Here is a 22,973-nt window from a genome sequence, read left to right as displayed (position 1 = left end):
CCTATCCTTCGCTCGTATGTCTTCTGGAGTCTTCCTAAGTCCGATGATGCATATTTCGTCACAGACAAGTTTTATTCTTTTTATGCAATTCAATCCTTCTTTTTCTCTTTTCTTGAATAGCCCTGCTGAAAATATAAAATCACCAAAACACGTAGAAATTATCAGAATCAAACCCTACAACTATGCTTTGTAATTCATTTCATATCGATTTATTATATGCAATAGTTGACGGTTATATTTGGTATTTAATGACTGTCAACAACACGCCATGCACTTGGGTAGGAGCAGGTGGCCGAGCTATGGACAAGGCTGCACTCGCACATGCTGGAGCTCTAGCTGTGCGTCATGGACTCTTCTTGTTCAGCATGTCTATGATGTTCTGATGTGGTATTTCTTTTTGGACTAATTGGATTATAGAAATATATGTGATTTATATGTGCTGGCCTGCAGTTTATGGTGTCTATGGTGTGTGCTGGCCTGCAGTTTCAAATATTACTGTTATACTTATTGAAACATGTGATTAATATGTGCTCAGATGATAACTTGGTCCAATTTATGTTTGTATGTGCATTTTTTTGGGGCCTTTCAAATGAATTCACCTTGAAGCAGTAACTTGCAGAAATATGTGACTCCAGTTTGGTTATGCTACAATTACACTTCTAACACTTGTAACTGTACATTTTACTCCATATTATCTCATTGAACAATCTGCTCATAGACTAATTGTTGTTTGGCGTGTTTTGTGTGCCCCTTCTTGCTGCCAATTGTACATTGTAAGCGTCTGAACAATCTGCTCATCGACTAGGCCTTGTTTAGTTCCTTTCTGAAATTTTTTTGCAACACTGTAGCAGTTTCGTTTGTTTGTGGTAATTATTATCCAATCATGAACTAACTAGGCTCAAAAGATTCATCTTGTAAATTTCGGCCAAACTGTGTCATTAGTTTTTATTTTTGTTTATATTTAATACTTCATGCATGTGTCTAAAAATTCGATGTAACAGAGAATCTTTAAAAGTTTTTGGATTTTGGGTGGAAGTAAACAAGGCCTTGGCTTTGGCGTGTGTGCCCTTTCTTGCTGCTGAAACCTAATTTACTGAATCGTATATGACGATATGCTGAGTAGTTCAATTTTTGTAACTACTCAATGTCACATGACGCAAATGGAGGAATAAATAACTATGTAGCTTGTAACCACGGGGACACTACTAGTGTTACAAGGACAAATATTTCTATTACATAGATTTGATTCATCACATGCCCTACAACTAAAGAATAGCTGCGCCTGGACATCATTCGACTTCTTGCACAGGGTAACTAAAGAATTCCTACAGAATGTTAACTTCCGTGCCAGGCAAGATTTTTCCAGCAAGTTTACTTGTAACAGAAGCTCGAATAGCCACGAAATCTGAAGCCGAACACGTACAATTACCCAACTTCTTTCTTGGATCTATATTTAAAATCCGTAGGGCAGGGGCATTTTCCACAATATGTGCCAGAAATTCAAGTTGTCCCATAATCCCAATAAACCCTGTGATATGCACTTTCCTTAGATAATTATATGAATGAGGCGGAAGACTCCGGAGAGATCCCCATCCCACACGTTGCAAGCAAAATGCATCAAACTGCAAGAATTCAATGAATAAGTATGGTCAGTGTACTTATCATTAAAGATATGTATATTCTGATGCCAAATTTCATTATCAGTAAGGGTGTATTTATTAAAAAATTGAACTTAACAAGACAAGTAGTCTATGAGCTAAGTTTACACTTTAAGCATCAGTGAAGTTCATAATGGGTGAGGTGTCTGTACAAATGTGAAGTACATCGGTGAAGTTAACGAGACAAGTAGTCTATGAGCTAAGTTTACAAATTGAACTTTAAGCATCAGTGAAGTACATAGCTATGACAATCAACAAGTACAACTCGATTTCAAAAAAAGAAGGTACAACCCTCCATGAGACTAATTAGCCCTGTTCGCTTGGCAAAAAAGTCATGGCTGAAAGTAGTGTTCGACTGATTTGTTGTGAGAGAAAAACACTACTGATAAGCTCAAGCGCCAACAGCAGGTTACAATATCGGATGGGACCTATATGTATTAAACTCCCAATTACATAGGCACAGTACTTCATTATTGGCCTCTCACCACAAGTCTCCCAACTAGACATGACATTACATGAACTAGCATAGTGTTCCACTAGAAAGAAAGGTACGGAAGCAAATCTCCTATGTTTAACTAAGAAATAACTCATAAATATGATATATTCATATGCATGAAATCACTGCTGGCAGAGTGCAACCAAGAAAGAGTACTTACATGCACCTCAACCTCCTCAATTAAAGGGGCAGCCCTGAGGAAGGATGCCAGCGAGAGAATATTATTGCTTTCACTACAATGTACTCGGAGTAACAGCCGTAAAAATCTCAGCTGGGAAAATTTGCCAATGTTTTCCAGTAATAAGGGCATCTGGAAGATAGAAAACTGTCAGATCAAATCAAAACTAAAAAGTGAGTTAAAGATTCATAATATGTTGCAACAACATACCTCTGGTAGATAACTAGTCTTCAAGGTGAAGTTTTGCACACCTGGGAGCACACTTGGAAGTACACTTAGGACATACTCAAAAGTGACACCATACAAACGAAGTTCTGCTGTTTCTAGTTTCTTAACTTCGCCAAGGTCAATAGGTAATTGCACCCCACGGTATACAAAAGTCTTGAGATTCTTTGCATGTAATTCTACCTTTTTAATGCTGCAATGCGCAATGCGCAAGTACAGCAAACGGGACAGTGGCTGTTTTACCTTTAATTCATCATTCACTTGGCATCTAATGAAGCTCAACCACTCAAGATTAGCACAACCTGACAGCATGTCATCAAGTTCCATTTCAGACGCATCAAATAGATGCAGATCAAGCTTCCGCAGGTTTGGGAAACCTCTAAACAGGGAACGTGGTCTGAAGGATACGCAGCTAAGCTTAATATGTTGTATCCGAGATATGGATGCACCATCGAACAATTCAATGGGAAACATGTACCTATCCTTCTCATCCACAAATTTAGCTGGTGCTAAATCCAGAACTAGATTCTTCATAAGTGATGACACAGCAAAACTAATCCAGTTGTTCAGATGATCAACTAATATGCTCTCAAATTCAATTTTGACATCAAGTTCTTCGACCACCTTGCCATGAAGCTGTTGCAACACCGTATTAACACCATCAATGAATTCCTTGGTGTAGTTTGGTTTGTTGCAGAAATATCGAGGTCGGCCACATATTGTAGGGCCATCAAGCCTTAGTTTGGAAGAAATTGCCCACATAAGCCTCCACTTACTTGACAACACACTGGTCCGAACAACCTCATTGAGCTGCAATTTTGAAAACACCCTGTCTAGCACATCCTGCAGCAAAGCAAACCCCATCCCAAGTTTGGAAATTTAATTTACTCTCAACATCATATTTAAAGAAGAAAGTTTGTAGCATACCTCCGGCAGGTCTTCAAGTTTAATATTTGGTCGCCGTGTTCCATGAGTTGATTGTGCACTTCTGCTTGTAAGGTTGTTTCCTTTCCCTATGCTGCACAAGACAATGGCAGAACTTCCATTAGTCTGATGTCATCACAATAAGATAGCTGTGCAGTCAGGACTGACAGATCATAGAAACTAAAAATTCCATGAGATGAACTATGACAAAGTATGTCAACAATCTGAAAATGCCATAGTAACTCCCATAGTTCTCAAGGCGCCCCCCCCCCCCCCCCCCCCATCGCCATGCCTCGCCTTTACGCCGTAAGAACTATGGTAACTCCTTAGTTGAACCCTGAAAAATCTTTTGCCCTACACCACCTTAGAACTCATGACAAACTTATAACTGACTTGGAAGTGAATATTTTCTCCACTAATAAACAACAGATGTTAATGGCATATGTACTCAAGTTCTTATACTTTGACCACTATTATAGAAAAAAGTTTTTAGAAGTAGATTTGCTATCAAAAGTCCATCCGGTTTTTCTCATAGAAACACCACTGTGCCCTTATTTAGTTAAAATAAAATTCTCTTATGGCTAGTATTCCTTCTGGATGAAAATCGAGCATCTGGCCTTGGGTCTGTATCCTCTGCTATCAGGTCACAACTCACAACAGAGCACAAGTACCATCTTGTTTGGTACTTGATGCATCTGAGGGATATAAGAGGATCTGATTTAATTATGTATTATCTAATCGTGTCTTAGTCTTTTCCTGAAAACTATTTGCTGAGCAAATAGTCTTTTCCTGAAACCATCTTGATAAACAAATTTACTTAATTTAATTTTAATAAAAAAAGGTTTGAAATAACCACCCTTTGTCCAGTCAAAAGCACCAAAAATCCTGACCAAAGGTCGCAGCTTTAAGGCCATGAGGGAGCCCCCAAATGAAACCAGCAAAAATTCATGCAAATACAGTATCATTTGACTTCCCACTATTGCTACTTTGCGAGGATAAGGTCGTCTGTTCAGATCTATGTATCAAAACGAACAACAAACAATCAGCCAGTTGCGAGATACAGACCTGACAGGACGGCCGTCGCCGACACGGACCAAAACGCTGCCACCGGCGGGGCAGATACCCGCGGGGACGCCAATGCCGCCTTCGTCCACGATCTCGGCTATCCCGGCGAGATTGCCCGACGCACCGCGACGGCAGCTGCCGTCGGTGCCTAAAGAGCCCGCCGCAGGGGCGAGCGCGCAGGCCACGCGACCGAGAACGCTGCTGACGCCTCTCAGAGCTCTCCGGATGGGGTCCGGATCTACGCCGTCGTGGCCCTCCGCCGTGCGGAGCGGCGTAACCGCCATGGTTCCCGACTGCGGAGCGGCGTGCCGTGCGAAGCTCCTGAGTCCTGAGGGGTGGCTGCGGATGATTTGGGAAAAGTTTATGGGCGCGGTCGCAAGGCACTCGCACTACATAGCACCGATACGTCGAGGGTGGTCGCGTATCCGTATACTGGCCGTGTTCGATTCCTGGCCGTCGGCCTGGCCGAGCCGTGGGCTACAGTACGATGTATTTGATTGGCTGGGTCCACTAACGAGTCTTCTCTCTTGGCTCTCAGAAAACACGGAATCCAGGTTAGTTTTTGGAGCTTTTTAGCTGTATCTCTACAACTAAAAAGAGCCACATGTTATCGTCTCCGCGTTTCATCGGACTGCCTCCGTAATCCCGTGCCTCCCCACGACCTCGCGACACCGCCCCACGACGCCGCTGCCTACCAACCTCCCCCTGACGCTGCCGTCCTCTGGATCTGGATCTGGCCCTCCGTCCGCTGGTGGTTGTCCTCGTGCCTGGCATCCTCTCCTCCGCTCCTAACCCAGTCACAAAAGGAAACTTCGCTCCCCTGATTCGGCCGCCCGGCAGTTTCGCGACGCCACCGATCTTGCGCGGCCGTCATCGCCATCGCGCGGGGACCCTCATCCTCGCTCCGCATGCAGCCGGCCACCGTCGTTCGTATCCGCCGCTCCCCATCGTCACCCTCACCCGCAGCTCACTGCGTCGCCGTCGGATGCCGCACGGAAGCTGGCGAGGAGGCCACGACACGGCGGCACCATTGAGGCCATGCCATGGCGATAGACCACGACGCGGGATGCTGGGCTGCTGGCAACAGCTAGGCAGAAGTACGGTATGGCCCAGCCTCGGTGTGGCCATGTGGGGCAGTCGCCGGCGCTGGAATCAACTACGACGGGATAAAGGTGCAGGCATGCGGCAGCGACGGCAATGTTGGAGCAAGCTCCATCGATCTTTCAAAGGTGAGTCTCCATATCCCCAAATCAATGATTTGAAATCCCTAAGCAACATCCTTCTCCATATCCTGCTACTCATCTTAATTTCCTTAGCCTTTCTGTCATACTATTACCCAGATGAGTAGTGGTGGGCTGGTGGCAGTGTCATCGGAGGGAGTGGGACCTATCGGCTGATAGAAAATGGAGATTGCTGGTGCATAGAAGTTTTGAACGAAGCTGCTGCCAGAGAACCCTACTGATGTGCTTTGCTAGGTGTATATGTACATTAATAATTTATGCATCATTCCTAAATTTTCCTCAGGAATTTGTGTAATTCTTTTAACCCATATTTAGTATTCGGTATATATGGTGATGTTGAAGGTGGAGCCTAATGCAAACAAGGTAATGGAACATCACTGGAAGTATAAGAGCCTGAGCTATTCTTCTGCTTTCACTTTCTAAACTTCCATGTACCATGACTAAAACTGCGAATTGACTTTGTTAAAATTAAACTAAGCACCAATCTTTTAGTATACTCTTGTCATTCAACAGATCAGGGGACACAAGATCTGCCTTTCTCTTTCTTACTTCCTGCTAAATATTGATAATAGAGAGCCTTCAGGTTTCATTGAAATCGATGTGATGGTAGGTTTTTTTATTGCTAAATTGAATGGTTTGGTTGTGCAAAATAAGGATCTGCAGAGATCTATATGTATCTAACTCCCTTTTCATTCAGATTTCATGGAATTCTCTAGCGAATCTATAGTTGCTTGCATTGTGACTCTATTCTATCCTTTAAAACTTCATTTTGATATTAGATATATATTCTATCTTGTAGTACCAGGTAGAATGAATATGAGACCTGTATGCAGAAAAAGGTTTTTTTCCTTGCTAAATTGAATGGTTTGGTTGTGCAAAATCAGGATCTACAAAGATCTATATATATTTAGTTCACTTGGAGAGGGTATGTATTACTTTTCTCACTATCAAATTTAAGCTTCACTAATATGTATCTAACTCTCTTTTCATTAGCTTTTATTTGTTTCATTAATTTATTGCTGATTGCAGCTTGTCAATCTTGTCAAAATGACAGATCATGACCAGCTATGCGGACACACTAGCGGTTTCATCCCAGTAGGCAGTGATTGTTGAGATGGTATTTTTTTTGTTCAAGCACAACATTATGATCAATTATGGCTAGAGTTGGTGACCCTGTCATGCCATCTGCCCTCCCCGTGAACCTGAGCACCTTGTCGATTCCTAGGTGTTTAGAAAGATTGCAATTGTAACCACAAATCATATGTTTTAATCTAATTCATGGCATTGCAAGTTAATTCTGGATTTATGCTAGCCTGCAAATTACACAGTCAGGTATGTGGTTATGGCACTCAAATTCCAACTAGATTCTCTTATAAAATCAATTTATTAACTAGCAGTGCTTCTGGGATATTTGTGGTTAAATTTATTTTTGTTTAATTCATGTATACGAAGACTAACTGATGTGCTGCTATGATACTAGGCTGCTTGGAAATTAGGGGTTAAATTTATTCTTGTTTAATTCATGTATATGAAAACTAACTGATGTGTTGGTAAGGTACCAAGCTGAGAGAGACAAGATCAGTAAACCAACAAACTCCATTAATGAAACATGGGGCAATGACTGTACCTGTCAAAATAAAATAATACTATGAAACCACTTATATTTTGATAGAAAGACAATTTTGGAAGAGAGAAATAGTAGTGCCTTCACCATTTACGACGGATGGCACTAGGAGATCATCCAATGAGCCACTATATTGTTTTAACCATGTTTACAAACTTTGCTTGATATATGTTAGTTGAATTGATTTTTAATTAATGCCTAATTTAGTAACAGACTCACTATATCATGGATTTGCATAATGAGCCATGTACCAATTGTAAATGTTTTTGCTTTGTACCACATATGGGTATGTTGAAATAAAATCATGCATGGGGCTATTTCTCGTGTTGTCATAATGTTAGGAAGGTAAGAATAGAAGTTTCTAAACCCACAGGAACATATGTGATGTTCCCTCTGTAATGATTTTCCCCTTTATTTTAAGTAGGTCCAGATTGTGATCCCGCACTGGCAAGGCAGCGACAACACAAAGACATGAGTACATGAGCGTGGTGAGGGTGGAGAGAGGATGCAAACATGTGGATCTAGGGTTAAGAAGAGCAGTGTTGGTATGGAATTTGTCTTATACTTGACATTAAAATCTTAGTGTGTCACTTTATTACGAGGGATTTTAGACTTTTGATATCATCTACATGGGAGCTTTTTCTTGTGAGAATGACATACACGTTCAAACTTGAATCATCATTGTATTTTTTTTTCTCATTGCAACGCAACCAGGTGATTCATCTAAGCTAATGGCATGGTGGATTTTGTACCTGCCTAAGTGTAGACTTTGAACAATGCTAGAAATAGAGAAATCTGCTAGCTGTAGCTACAGAGATTTGATGTCAGCTAGCCGAGATAATTGATGGATATATGATAGATAATTTTGAACCTTTAGCTAAAATGTGAATTTGTGATAGAAAATATGTCATCCTGGATATGCTACTCTTTGGGCGTTGGGGAAAGTAAGAAACTCTATAATTTTAGCATCCTAACGGCACTCACAATGCAAGACTCTATCACAGAGTCCAAGACAATTAATTACATATTATTTATGATATTTTGCTGATGTGGTAGCATATTTATTGAAGAAAGAGGTAGAAAAAACAAGACTCCAAATCTTATTTAAACTCTAAGTCCACATTGTTCGAGGTAATAAATAACTTTAGACTCTATGATAGAGTCTGCATTGTGAGTGCCCTAACTGGTGCTTCTGGTGGTAAGTGTGTTGCACCATTCTCTTGATGGTCAAGCATTGGTCTATTTTGTGCCAGTCTGATATCAGATAGCATTGTCGGAAAGGATTCCCTTAAGGGGAAGAAACTAAGTTTGTAATAGAAATTAAGCGATGTTTGTGAAACTAATTTTTTCTAATATTATGGAGATAGTTTAAACTTGCTTAGTAAAGGATAACTTATTTTTAGAAAAAATTTTGTGTATTAAAGGTACATATACCATCTCATAGTATTAATTTGTATATAAAAATGTAGCCACAGTGTTAGCACATGCACCTCGTGTCACATTGCCAAATCCCTCGCACCTAACCTCTCGGACTCAGACGCGGTAGTGGTCGATAGCGACGAATTCACAGACATAATGCTTGTATTATCCTTTTTAAACAATATGTTCATGCTCAAATTATCTGGACATTATTTGTTCCTATTGTAAAAGGTCTATATAGTAGAGTGGGTTTGTGACTGTGTTAATTTTACAAACTTTACTGTTTAGATTAAATGTTACTTGAACATCAGTATTTAATTTCAGAGTATTGATATTTTATCGTGCGATCTGTGTATTTCTTTTATAAAAAATTAGCTATCCCGTAGCAACGCACGGGCATACTACCTAGTGCTATTATAAAAGATTGACCAAACCACGATGCCATTAAAAAGTTATTTCGCACCGCTGTGCCCAACTTCATCTTCGACTATACCCGTGTGCCATTCCGTTCCTATTCTGTTTGTTTTCTTCCGTTTAAGGGGTCTGACACATGGATCCTAGGTAGTACAATGTCCATCATGCCCTTCTAGTCACGGGAGCGCCCACGAGCGACACCTACCTCCCCGACATGACGCCGCATCTGCCCGCCGCCGCGCTTGCTCCTCCTCCGCCTCCTCCACGCCCACCACCACATCCCCGCCGCCGCCTACCACCACCGCCGCCTTCCAGATTCTACACCTCCGTCCTAGGGATGAGAAGCCGGACCCATCTGTCGCCGGCGACGAGGGACCACATACGCCTGAGCGCGGAGACGGCGGTGGTCTCTGCTCTCCTCGACACAGCCAGCCCCGTCCCCGGCCTCATCGCCATCCTCGAGGCGCCACCAGCTGCCCCCGGGCAGCACGTTGCGCAGGGCTCGATGAACTCCCCGACGACGACGCGGCGCCGGCGCGGATCCTCGCCGGCCACAGCCGCTGCTGCCTTGGAGCCCGGAGCGGTGCCCGCCTCGCGGCCAGGGTCAGTGACAGCGTGCGAGACCCCGGGGCCGCTGTGAGGAGCAGCATCGCAGCCGGAGCCGGCATTTCGCGGTGTCGAAACCCCTCACCTAGGCGCGCGAGACTCGATCTGGACTCCGGCTCGCGGCCGCGTGATTTTAATTAGCGTGGCGAGGCCAAGGGCAACGCCGACGGTTGCGTCCTCGCCGGAGCTGGGCTGGTTGGGTTGCCGTGCGCGGGATATAAATTGCCGGGCGTCGATCTCCAACTGTAGTCGTCTGATTATTTGTGTAAGAAGTAGCGTGGTTTGTGGTACTGTTGCTGTTCATCTTTGCAATTTCTGATTGCAAATATATGAGAAATCTATCCTGGTATTTGACTGAATCTTGCTTTTGTTCTAAACCTATATTTGCCACTGCCTTGGAAATGTTGCTGTTCATATTGCTTTTGTGGTACTGTTGCTTTTGTTCTGAACCTATATTTGCCACTGCCCTGGTATTTTTATTTTTATTTTTTTTTCGTCCTGTTGTCAGTTTCCTGCGTCTGAACTCGAGATGCCTTGCTAGGAGAAGTGATTTGGTACGGCAAAACGCCTTTCTTTATGATGTTCTATATTTGTTTTATGTTTACGTAGTATAAACTATAAAGTTTATTATTATTATTATTATTATTATTATTATTTATATTTGGTAGTCAGTGGCACTGGGGACAAAGAAATTTTGTTTTGGAGACCAAGTGGCCTAGGGGCATTCAAGTCTTTTGCCAGATCACTTAACTGCCGTTAGGCTTCAAAATGGACGGAATGGCACACAGATATAGGCGAAGATGAAGTTGGGCACAGCGGTGCGAAACAACTTTTTAGTGGCATGGTGGTTTGGTCAATCTTTCATAATGGCATACAGGTAAAAAGCTCTAGTTTTTGGCGGGATTCGGGTCTAACTAGCTTGAGCGCTGCGAGAGCTGCGTGTGTACTTTTAAAACGGAATCCATGTTAGTTTTTGGCGGGATATGGATCCAACTGGCTTGAGCACTGCGAGAGCTGCGTGCGCACCCTCAAAACGGAATCCAGGTTAGTTTTTGGCAGGGTCCAAGTCCGACTGGCTTGAGCGCTGTGAGAGTTGCGTGCGCACCCTCGAGTCACCTTCCGGTAGCGTGGAGCTCACGGTGGCGGTGCGGGAGCTGTGTAGCGTTCGCGGTGGCGCGAATCCAACAGCAGTGCAGGAGCTGCATGCGCACCCTAGACCATGTCTGAAAAGAAACAAAATGTGCATAAAACATTTTAGTAATGATGCATGAAAATGTATTTGCAACATTTTACATGTTAGCTGTCACGTGTGGGGTAGCTAGATCTAATTATTTGATTGTTTCCTATTTTAATGTCTATTAGTATAAAAAGTTATGAACTAACTAATAATAATTATATCTATCTATTACCTCCGGTGAGATAATAGGTCACCTGATCTAATAAAAAAAGATGATTCTCGATTATTTTGGAGAACCATAGAAATTCTACGGAGGTATGAGGTCTCAAGTCAAACTTACAAAACGAAGAACGTGCATGCAGCGAAAATCTTACATTTACAGTTCACAGTGCTCTTAAGGGTCCAAACAAAAGACAGCCATAAGGCAAAGGCAAAACTCAGGCTAGAAACAGCCACCAAAACCTCAGCTCAGGCTTGAAACTAAACCTATTACAGTGCGAGATCCGCACACCTTCTGAGACCACCAAAGGCTGAGCAATTGATAGATCCTACCCTTTGAAAGGTCCAAATGGCTAGAGGGGGGTGAATAGCCTATTTAAAATTTCTACAAACTTCAACTAGACAAGTTGATTAGTAAAACAAAAGACGAAGCTATTCTAGCACTAGCACAACTAAGCTATGCAAGCCACCTACACAAGTAGCAAGATATACAAGTAACTAAGGGAGTGGAGAGTGATGGTTATACCAACATTGTAGAGTAGAGATATATCCAACCAATCACTCACAATCACAATCACAATAGAATATCCTCGGCAAGAGATGACACAAGATTTTTTACCGAGGTTCACTTGCTTCCCGGCAAGCTACTCCTCGTTGTGGCGATACACCCACTTGATGGATCGCGAGCTAATTGGCAATCCAAAGCCAAACCCTCAGCGGGTGCCGCACATCCACTCACAAGATGGGGATCCTCCAAGCCACGAGCAATCCACTAGAGTAGCCAATTGCGATCTCCCGCGGGGAAGGCTCAAGAACCCCTCACAAATCACTTGGTGAGGCTCGAAGCAATCTCCAATCACGAGCTCAACACCACCGCTGCTCCAAGCCGTCTAGGGCGTCGGGAAACACCCAAGAGTAACAAGAAATCCACAGCAAATTCAAGAATCAAGTGCCACTAAATGCAACTCTCAAAGCAATGCACTTGAATCTCACTCAATCTCACTAGGATGAGCAATCAAGCAAGGAGATGAGTGGAGGGAGTGTTCTCTAGCTCAATGTATGCCTCAAGTATTCAAATGTGCAAGAGTTATCCTCCCAAAGCCGGCCACCAACTATTTATAAGCCCCTCAAAGAAACTAGCCGTTGGCCACTTTCACTGGGCTGAAAACGGGGGCACCGGACGCTATCAAGTGAGCACCGAACGCTCGACCCCCTGCGTCCGGTGCACAGAAGTTAGCCACGTGTCCTTGAAATCCGCGCGTCAAACTCCAACGGTCACCTGCGGACCACCGGACGCAACCAAGTGGGCACCGGACGCTCACCGGTCTCGTGCGCAGAGAGTTCCGCAAACCTGCGGGGTCACCGGACGCTAAGCTAGTCCACACCGGACGTGTCCGGTGTTTACCGGACTCATGCGCAGAGAGGGTTGCAAAAACTCCTCACACCGGACGCACACCACCGGACGCTCTCAGAGTGCGTCCGGTGCTCAACCCTAGCAGGGTCAACCACACCGGACTCTGAGGCCAGCGTCCGGTGCCTCCGCACTCAGCGTCCGATGAGTGTTTCTCAGTGAGAAAACACTCCCGCGACTTCTCCAAATTTCCCATCGGCGCAATAGAAAATATGCACTTAATTTTCTCAAAAGCGCCGAATCCCGCCGAGCTTGCGAGGCGGGAGGGAGAGAGAAACCCACACCCCTCTCAACCCTAGGAAAACCACCTCCTTTGCAAATGTGCTAACACCAACAAGTGTCCACCACCAAAGTGCAAGTGTGTTAGCTTTTCACAAACATTTTTACCAAAGGAGTTAAGTTAGCACTTTACAAGATCCTAATGCATATGCTCAAGATATGGACCTAGTAGCACTTGATTCGAGAGATGACCGTGATTTCCCCTCTTGATAGTCGGCTATCTATCTTAAACCCGGTCAATCACTTCTCTACTCATCTTAGACCGGCAAAAGTAAAACCCTATGTTTATACCTTTGCCTTGATAACTTTTGCTCCTCATCTATCATCATAATCTTCACTTCATGCTTCATCCCTTTGTGATCATGTGGGCACCTTTCCATGCCACCATGCACCTTCATCACATGTGTTGCTATGCCTAACTCAAATCACTTAATCACAAGGCGTTAGCAACTTGGTGTCATTAATTACCAAAATCAAACTTGGGCTTTCTCCCTTATGTATCCCGAACCCACTCGATCTGTGGAGCTGAGCTTGCTTCGATTTCCAACGAACGAACCAACCTCTTCACCCTCTCTTGCACATCCGCTTTGTACATTGGCAACCAGCTCCTCAGCATCCTTCCCGCCATAGCAAACACCTTCTTCATCCCACTCCATGGTACACCCTGAAAACATAAAGAATTTCGCAATTTCCAAATCACCCATAAGACTGCCGAAGTAACAATATTACAAACCATGTACTTTTTATTTGTTATCCATAAGGAAGCAACCGATTCAAAATCAAAACCAACATTTCTATCCAGTAAAATAGATACAAACTTCCAAACATGCATAGCAACACAACATTCAAAGAACACATGAGAAATAGATTCTTTTTCATTACAAAACAAACAAGTAGCATCAGTAACCTCCCTTCTTTTTGCTAGGTTATCCCTAGTTAGAACTCTATTATTAGAGACCAACCAAAGAAAAAACTGCACCCTAGGAGGAATATTCAACTTCCACACAGCTGGGACAAAAACTGGAACCACACCCCTATGGTTAATAACAGCATATAAGGACTGCACAGAGTACTTTCCCGTAGAACTATAAGACCACAAGATTTGATCCTCCTCATCATTCATCCTAATGCTTTGCACAGCCGTTCTTAACTCTTCCCACATGTTCATAAGCCTTTCAGAGACATTTCTCCTAAAGGAGAGCTGAAGCTCCTCACCATTCCACACCTCCCTAATCGACTTTCCTTGCTGTTCATTAATAACATAAAGAGGCCAAAAAAGAATAGCTAAGCTTGTATTACATAGCCACTGGTCTTCCTAGAATCTAACTTTTTCACCATTTCCAACAACCCATCTAATTCCCATATGGGCAGCTTGCATAGCCCAAATAACTCCTTTCCAAAAAGGAGAAGCCCCCTCCTCCGAGCAGCAAAAAATATTTGGATTCTTTGTTTTATACTTGAAATCAACAATTCTTGTCCAAATAGAATTTGAATTTAAATGATATCTGAAAATCCAGGAACTTAAAAGAGCCATATTCAAACTTCTTAAATCAGAGATCCCTAGAACCCCAAGCTCTTTTTGCTGAGCAATCAGTTGCCAATTGGCTAAATGATACTTGTGCCTATCCTCAGAATTGTTCCAAAGAAAGTGACCCATATGTGAGTTAAGCATGTCAATAGCCCATCTAGGGAAATTAATTATGGAAAGCAAATATACCGGAATACTGGCTAGACAAGACTTAAGTAGGGTCAGTCTACCTGCATAAGACAGGAGCCTGCCCTTCCACCCAGCAATCCTCTTAACAATTTTATCAATCACAGGTTGTAGATCTTCTCTCCTAAGTTTTGAGAAATGCAATGGAACTCCTAAGTACTTCATAGGGAAATCACTTCTTTTACAGCAAAAAACTTTTGCAACATCATTAGCCCTCTCATCATCCATACCTAAAACCAGAAGATCACTTTTATCATAATTAATTTTCATACCAGACAGTTGCTCAAAACAAACCAACAACCACTTTAAATTGGCTGCTTTTTCTAGATTATTTTCAAGGAAAAGTAGGGTATCATCAGCATACTGTAAACTAATAATGCCCCCAGGCTTAGATTGAGGTAACAAACCAGAAATCAGATTTTTCTTAGCTGCCCTCATGAGCATCCTAGTAAACACATCAACTACTAAATTAAAAAGAAGGGGAGAAAGAGGGTCCCCTTGTCTAATCCCCTTACCTGGTTTAAAGAAAGCACTATTCTCATCATTCATTCTAATGCAAATAGAACCACCCTGCACCACTTTTAAAATCCAACCTCTCCATTTAACACCAAAACCCCTAGATTTTAACATTTCTTCAAGGAAACTCCAACTAACCCGATCATAAGCTTTCTCATAATCGAGTTTAAGGATAATACCAACTTCTCTCTTCCTATGCACCTCATGAATAATCTCATGAGCAGCAGCAACACTTTCCAAAATATATCTACCTTTAATGAAAGTTGTTTGGTTAGAAGCAATCAGCCAGTTTGCAAATTTAATCAATCTATTATTCAACAGCTTACCAAAAATCTTAAAACTACAATTTAGAAGACTAATAGGCCTATACTTCTTAAGAGTCCTGGCATCAGGCTCTTTAGGTAGAAGAGTAATCATAGCAAAATTCAACCTTTCAAGGTTCAAACCCCCCTTCTCAAAACACTTGACTAGGACCATCAAATCATCTTTAACAATATCCCAAAACCTGATAGAATAGGAAATAAAAACCATCAGGTCCGGGAGCCCCCTCAGCATATGAACCAAAAACGGCCTCCTTCACCTCCTCCTCTGAGAAAGGGGCTTCTAACAACACATTTTCATCCTCAGAAACCTTTTCACTTTCTTCCCAAAAATCCTCATTTAAACTAACCCCTGCATCCTCCTCCTTGCCAAACAAAGTTTTATAAAAAGACATTGCATGCTTAAGCATGGCATCATTCTTCTCAATCCATCCCTCAGGCCCATCAAGCCCAAGGATCTTCTTCTTCCTATTTCTTTAATTAGCCACAGCTTGAAAATAAGCTGTATTTCTATCTCCTTCCATAATCTTCCTATCTCTAGATCTCTGTCTAACTTTTATTTCTTTCATACTCCACAAGGCTTCTAAATCTCTAGTAATTGTATCCATTCTATCTCTATCTTTCTGGCATAAAACACTTTTTTCAGAACTAATATCTAACTCCTCAAACTCCTTAAGGAGTTGCTGTTTAAGTTTTCTGACTTCAGCATTCCTATTCCAAGACCAGCCCTTTGCTTTCTTCCTAAGCAACCTGATCTTAAATTGCCAAATATCTAAAGGATCAGTAAAAGCACAAGCTGTGTTCCACACCTTTACCACTAACTCTCTAAAATCTGGTTGCTCAAGCCACCATTTTTCAAATCTAAAAATACTAGGTTTCCTCCTCTTACAACAATTCAAATTTAGGATTAAAGGCACATGATCACTATGAGCCCTAGCTTTTGTTGAAACAAACGCCAAAGGAAACTTCTGTTCAAAAGAATTAGAGCAAAAGACTTTATCAATGGCTGCCACGATTGGCTGCTCTTGATTATTGGTCCACGTATATGACCTATTAGAGGCTTTCAACTCTATCAACCCATATTTGTTAATCCAGTTTGTAAACATATCAGCCCATTTAAGATTCACTATTCCATTATTTTTCTCCTTACAACTAGATACCAGATTAAAGTCACCCCCAATAACAGTCGGTCCCTCCCAGTTATCTAGGAAGGAATCCAACTCTTGAATAAAACTCAACTTCCCCTCTTCATACGGTGAACCATAAACCACAATTAACCTCCAAACAAACTTATCATAACAGTTTTTAACTATCACAGAAGCACAAAACTCCCCATTCATACAAGCTAACAGTTCAAACTTTCTAGAATTAAAACCAATAAGGATGCCCCCAGCAGTGCCCTTTGCTGGCAGCACATGCCAATTAAAATCCTTATGAATATATATAAGGAAAGACTCATTGAAACTTTCCTTTTTTGTTTCTTGTAAACCAACAAAATCTAGACTATTATCTTTCACAAAATCAGCTAAGCACCGTAGACGACCTTCTTTATTAAGGCCTCTAACATTCCAGAATGCTCCTATCATTTTTAACAATATCAGAATTATTTACACAGCTCTTAGAAGCTATCCCATCAACCTGTGTCATAATATCTACATCAACCCCTTCTTTTAAACAGTTATCACATCCCTCTCCTAAAGGAGAAAAATCCTCAACTAGAATTTGAACCTCAAGATTACTAGGAAGGTTAACCTCTGGATTGTTACTTTCAAACATCTCTCTATCACTCAATTCTTTAGCTTTTAAATTATTCAATTTTTCATGTGCATTCTTGACATCAGTGCCAAAAGAAATATTTATACTCTTAGCTTTTTGTAATAAGACTTCATTGCTTTCAAAAGCAAAAGAAGTTTTTTGCGCATACCTTTTACTGTGTTCCTTTTCTCCTTAAGATCTTGCGCTTTTTGCATAATTGTTCTCCCATCCTCAGGAACTCTCCTAGGACGATCAACCCTCAAAGCAGGTCCCCATTGCCTTTTCTTCCTCTTCTTAACTTGCCCAACCTCGACCATACCATCAAGTGGAAGACCCTGATTCTGACAAATTTGCTCCTCCTGTATGTCATCTGCACCTTGGATTTTTTCAGTATCCTCGGCCACCAGTTCTTCCAAAGAGAAGGCAGCCTCCTCTATCACCATTTCAGACTTAGAAGAAGCTGGGGAAACCTGTTATTCAAAAAAAAATCTTACATTCTACACATATAAGTGTACGTATCTTTGTATTAGATGGAAGAGAGACTAATTAAGTTGAGTGCTGTCATCTCGGTAAAACCTGATGACAAGGACATCATTCATGAAAATTTCAAGAACAGACATGAGTGTACGTATCTTTGTATTAGATGAGAAAGAGTATATAATACAAGATGTGCAGCCTTTCGGTGACGGTAGTAGAGGTTTCGCGAAAGCATCGCGCGTTCCATTGCCACGAGACGAGCCCAAAGACTGAGGGAGACGAGGCCGGACCTTCGTTCGATGTCGAACAAGGGCTGTAGTCTCCTCCGCCAACGCAGAATCGCCACGACACTAGCAGCCAACATCATTCATGAATTTCTTTCCTTTGAAAGTAAACCATAGGTAAAAGTGGAATAGGAGGTTCAAGCAGTTCTATGATGAATTTACTGGAAATGGCCCAAAAGATCAGAAGGAATTTAAGGTTTATCCTGATTTATTTTTTTCCTGAACCTGCATCCTTACACTGACATGCCGGCGAGTCTCTACAAAAGGCAAAACACTTCTGCTGATTGATGTAGCTTAGAGTATGTGTATCGTGGAGTAAAGTTTCACAGCAGTTTTACAAGCCACATTTTTAATTCTGCTGGTTTTTTTTATGGTTTCAGTAGTTGAGCTGTTCCAAATAGATGATGATGTTTAATGATACATTATAAGTATTAGCAAATATGTCCGTGCGTTGCAACGGGAGAAAAACATTAAATGATCATAGAAAGTGATGACATAATATTACATATATATTTATATTTATCTTTTTTATAACATTAAAGTCTGTAATTTATTTTATTGATAACCATAACTATCTATGGTATTAGATAGTTAATATTTATAATAATATATAGCTTGGAGACATATTTATTTAATAATAATAATAATAATAGAAATTAATCAAACCTTATCTTACTCTAATATTACCTCTTAATACCTCCACATCTGACCCCAAAAGACGTGAGGCAGAGCCAGCCGCAGGCAACATCAGACACCATGGATCTATCTGTCTTTGGGGTGGACGGGCCAAGGACGTGGTTTCCCTTATTTGCATGTGCAGGGATACGTCGTCGTTAAGAGCCACGCCGCCGACAGTAGCATTGACCATCACATACGTGTGCAAATCATGTACTACGCGGTGTATGGCCACGCACAGGAGGAAGGAGAGAGCAGAGACATATCCAGGTACGTTCCACCGCTGGCCAGCTAGGAGGGACCGACTCGGGTACCAGCGTTTGAAGCGATTCGCACCGATACCTAGGCCGACTTGGGTACCGATGGCAGAAAAAAATTTAGGACAGACTGAAATCTGATGAAAGACATGGTGAACATATAAAGATATGGTGAACTGAAATTTTTATAATTTATTATTAGGTATAGATAGAATTGTGGTGGGTAGCTTCCGTCCTAATTTATCCGGGCAGCAAAGAGATTCCATTAATATAATTGTTAAATTTATTGCATTGAGAATTTTTCAGCTTCCGTGGCATGGCAGTGCACCGCAACAGACCTAGTATAGATACAGCTTTCAATAAATTACAAAACGGCAATAAGCAAGCTAGTCTTACATTACACATATCACATACATCCTGGTGCTTGTTGCTCATGGATTTTTCATCCTCAAGGCTGGACAACTGTATTTTCTTCATCCAAGCTGTGTTCCTCCCTAGTTAAAATCCCAGCATGCGAAAGCAAGGCCCACAAATGAGTAAGGAATTCCCCACCGTTTGCCAGATGCTGTATATGATCTCTTGCATTGTCTGATGGAGCAATGTACAGTATCATCTCGGTCCAGAGATCTACCAGTACCGTCCAGCACCTGGCAGGACCTATTTTTTCCAGCTGCTTCCCAAGCAGTATCCCCTTCACAAAAGTTCCCTGATGTCGTGGTAATCGCCAGCTGAAATTTTTCATCTTTCTACACTTGCTTTCAAGTGATATCTCTTCCTGCAGGAACTCTAGGGCATCCTTCCTTACTCCATGAAAGCACACGGTAGTGTCCAAGTGATGGTCAGGAAGCAGTTCTGGGACAAATGCCATTAAGTATCCACAGTATCTTGACAGTGATCTAGCAAGGTTAAGGTCATTATCACTTATCTGCTCCGCTGTGGCTGACTGATGCACATGTATGATCTCGCAATACTCTGTTGCAATGTGCCAAATTAACATGGAGTTGGCATGATTTTTCTGTCTGCATGCCCATATAAGCCTATCTTGACCATTGCGCCTCAAAGATGATTCTCCATTAGACAGTTTACCAGCATTGCGTTTCAGAGTTTGAGCAACTGCTAACTTAACATTGTCACACAACCTAATGTGGTCTGGCCCCTTAATACCTGGGTTACTGATACCTCTCGAGAAGGATGATTCCTGGCACTGAAGAATCTTTGCAGAGATACACCAAGATAGAGTTCCTAGCATGTCATGTGTGAATGATTGGCGGTGTAAATCCTTGAGTAATGAGAGCTGACCAATCTTGTTTTGCCACCGTCCAAATAACTGCGGAAGCCTATCCCAGAACAGGCAACCAATGTCACAAGTGCCTTCTAAAGAACACTCAAGCCGACAAATAGATCGTAGCTTAGCCCAATCGGATGACAAATAAACATACAGTTGTAATAGCTCTAGTGCCAGAAGTAGCCCCATGAATACTTTACTAACATTTTCGTGCTTTAAAATTGACCATAGTATTGCATAACAATAAATGACTGATTTAATGATACTTAGGATTATGATAGGTTTACCCAATCTAGTGTTGAAGGAAGCAGAGCTGGTAAACATATGATCATGAGCAAAAACCAATTCTGCCTCAATCACCCGGAATGTAGTTCTGTAATTCTCTTCTACATTCAACAACAGTCCACGAAAAATAAGATCATGAGTTTTCTGAAGCTTGGATTCAGGACAAGAAACCCCAAAGAAACGCCTCCTTAACAGCTGAAATAAGGCGAAGGAAAGGGACAGCTCCTTCAATTGTACATTGATCCCGCTATCAAGCCAGATATCGCTGACAGTTATCTTATCACCTACCAATGGAAACCTTCTTAATCCTTCACTTGATACCCTTCTCCAAGATACAAGGTAGTTGTAGCCTTCTAGAGTGACAGGGTCGTAACTGGTTGTATTTTTGTGCTCATGCTTCATATACTCTGCAAGATACAGGCTTCGGTCATCTGAGAAACTACTTGCTGTCTTACTCGCATAAATCCTTCCAACATTCAGAGATAGAATAAATACCAATAAGAAACTATAAACTAAATCCAGGAATGTCTCGAGTTTTAAATGGACCTTAAGCATGGCAAAGAAGTTAATCACATACAAAAGTTGCTGAACAAAATGCCTCCAGTACTGCTCGTTGTCTTCTATGACATAGGCCGTCATACTATTTGTACCACCAAGGGCCACGAGCAACGCAACAGACCAAATATGAAACAACTCACCATTAACTGAAGACAACTGCATAAGACCAAGAGTGTAGATCACCACAGAGGGTGTCGTACTGTAAGCAAGCCAGAGCAGGTATTTGATGAGTGAACTGTGGCAACAGCGTCTCCACCAGCCAAATATAATCTGAATGGCGAAAAGTATTATTGAAAGAGGCACAAGAACTTCAGCTTGGGTCATGACCCCTCTCTCGCTGCGCAACCAGGACATGAAAGTATCCCATTCTTGTGTCACGTTCTTTTGCAACCCATTTAGTTGCATTACATCTGCTCTGGCCATACTTGCTCGCCCAGACTGGATCCTGTGTATCAACAACATTACGAAAACTAACTATCCGAAGACAACTAAATGTGTAGCATGTCAAGAGAAGTGTACACACCTTGAAATGGAAGTTCAGAAGGTAAGGTCAGGAGATGCAATGTAGCATTAGTATCATCAGTGCTTCAGAAGCAACACGCATGTCCCTTATAGTTAGGAGACAGATTTCTTGCAAGAAGAGTATTACTTCACCGCATAACACCAGCAGAAACAACAAGAGAATTGTCCAAGAGAAGTGAACAAACATGTATTGCTTTCGACTGGCATGTGTATTTGTCTTCTTCAGTAGTGTAAACTGAAAGTAGCAACAAGCAACATGAACACTGTCCAAAAGATGTGAAAAAAAGTGTATTTCTATTGACTGTACTCTTTAGATTGGCCATCCAAGTCAATATCAGAAACGAGCTGATCATTAGAAACAAAATTGTTTGGTTCCAGCTGTACAACATAATGTACTCTTTAGATCGGATCAGCCATCCAAGTCAATATCAGAAATGAGCTGATCATTAGAAACAAAATTGTTTGGTTCCAGCTGTACAACATAATGTACGCTTTACATCGGCCATCCAAGTCCATATAAAAAATGAGCTGATCATTAGAAACAAAATTGTTTGGTTTCATCTGTACAACATAATTTGAATCAGGCAATATGGAAATTGAATGGAAACTACCTACAAGGCTACATCAATAGTAGTAAAAAAAGAAGGAGCAATTAACTACAATTTTGATGGGCACCGTTGAACTGGATATCTATAGGCATGTCATTGTCAACCATAAACACCAAAACGCAGAGGAATCAAGTAATTTTGCCTCCATTTCCTCACTTCTGAATGCAGCCAAAGGAGCATCCGAGCAGGGACAACGACTCAGATCGATTGACCCGTGCAAGAGGTGCCAAGAGTTCGCGGCATTAGTTTACATCTCAGCAGATAAGTTTTTATAGCCGGTCCTCACATAGAATCCAAAAATCCATACTACTCGGTTGTGCAATGCAATTATGCAACTGAGTACAGTAGGTTCTGAACTCTGCAGCGCAATCGAAATCGATTCAACTCTGCTGAAACTAGAACGCTTCCTCATGCGCCGCATCTGAAGTGTGAGACGTATGTACACACCTTGTTGGATCCGGCGTGGCGAGGGAGAAGCCGCCGGCGGTACGGGGCACTCCATCGAGGCGGAGAGCAACTCTATCGCAGCGGCAGCCACCTGTGTGGGTTGTTGACAAGGAGGCGTGCGGCGTCGCTGGAGCTTCACCTTCCGTGGCACCACCTCACACCGGAGAAATGGCCTTGCTCTGACCCCAGCCATGTCCGTGCGGTTGCGCACCTGAAAGCTGGGCTGTTGCGGGGGTGGCTATGGGCCGTTATGGCACAGGGAGAGGCTTGTTTGGCATGGGCTCATGGGCTATATAAGCTATATAGCTTAGTACTGCTCCCTTGGTCAAAAAGA

At 42.2% G+C, this 22,973-nt stretch overlaps 2 protein-coding genes, 1 long non-coding RNA gene and 1 pseudogene across 7 annotated transcripts; 1 reads left to right on the top strand and 3 right to left on the bottom strand.

Moving 5' to 3' along the window:
- On the bottom strand, positions 1,153-4,950 carry LOC110432995 (F-box/FBD/LRR-repeat protein At1g13570-like). Its single transcript, XM_021454425.1, has 5 exons — positions 4,547-4,950; positions 3,485-3,575; positions 2,543-3,400; positions 2,315-2,464; positions 1,153-1,622 (listed from the first exon to the last, which is right to left on the bottom strand). The coding sequence occupies exons 1-5, from the start codon at positions 4,828-4,830 to the stop codon at positions 1,326-1,328; spliced, it is 1,680 nt and encodes a 559-aa protein (XP_021310100.1). The 5' UTR covers positions 4,831-4,950; the 3' UTR covers positions 1,153-1,325.
- LOC110432994 lies at positions 5,143-8,238 on the top strand. Of its 2 annotated transcripts, XR_002450345.1 has the most exons (3): positions 5,143-5,775; positions 5,887-6,712; positions 6,842-8,238. It is a non-coding gene; the product is annotated as an uncharacterized LOC110432994 (long non-coding RNA). The 2 variants fall into 2 exon arrangements; XR_002450344.1 differs by having other exon boundaries at positions 5,152-5,775; positions 5,887-8,238.
- On the bottom strand, positions 9,563-9,912 carry LOC110432634 (annotated as a pseudogene).
- On the bottom strand, positions 19,258-22,881 carry LOC8057961. 4 transcript variants are annotated; one of them, XM_021452564.1, is made up of 3 exons: positions 21,586-22,881; positions 21,203-21,507; positions 19,258-20,911 (listed from the first exon to the last, which is right to left on the bottom strand). In XM_021452564.1, exons 2-3 carry the CDS (start codon positions 21,483-21,485, stop codon positions 19,383-19,385), a joined length of 1,812 nt encoding a protein of 603 aa, XP_021308239.1. In that variant the 5' UTR covers positions 21,486-21,507; positions 21,586-22,881; the 3' UTR covers positions 19,258-19,382. The 4 variants fall into 4 exon arrangements, with proteins under 4 accessions (XP_021308239.1, XP_021308238.1, XP_021308237.1 ...); XM_021452563.1 differs by having other exon boundaries at positions 19,258-21,507; positions 21,586-22,145; positions 22,640-22,881; XM_021452562.1 differs by having other exon boundaries at positions 19,258-21,507; positions 21,586-21,819; positions 22,640-22,881.

This window comes from Sorghum bicolor, chromosome 2, assembly GCF_000003195.3.
Source record: "Sorghum bicolor cultivar BTx623 chromosome 2, Sorghum_bicolor_NCBIv3, whole genome shotgun sequence".
NCBI classification, from domain to species: domain Eukaryota; kingdom Viridiplantae; phylum Streptophyta; class Magnoliopsida; order Poales; family Poaceae; genus Sorghum; species Sorghum bicolor.
This window is presented reverse-complemented; position numbering and strand designations above follow the sequence as displayed.

Bases quoted from the DNA above. Each gene is read 5' to 3' on its own strand.
- LOC110432995 (XM_021454425.1), bottom strand. From the start codon at position 4,830: ATGGCGGTTACGCCGCTCCGCACGGCGGAGGGCCACGACGGCGTAGAT. The intron at 3,576-4,546 runs GTCTGTATCTCG...TGTCTTGTGCAG, and splicing joins GGCGACGGCCGTCCTGTCAG to CATAGGGAAAGGAAACAACC. The intron at 3,401-3,484 runs GTATGCTACAAA...GCTTTGCTGCAG, and splicing joins AACTTGAAGACCTGCCGGAG to GATGTGCTAGACAGGGTGTT.
- LOC8057961 (XM_002459744.2), bottom strand. From the start codon at position 21,485: ATGGCCAGAGCAGATGTAATGCAACTAAATGGGTTGCAAAAGAACGTG.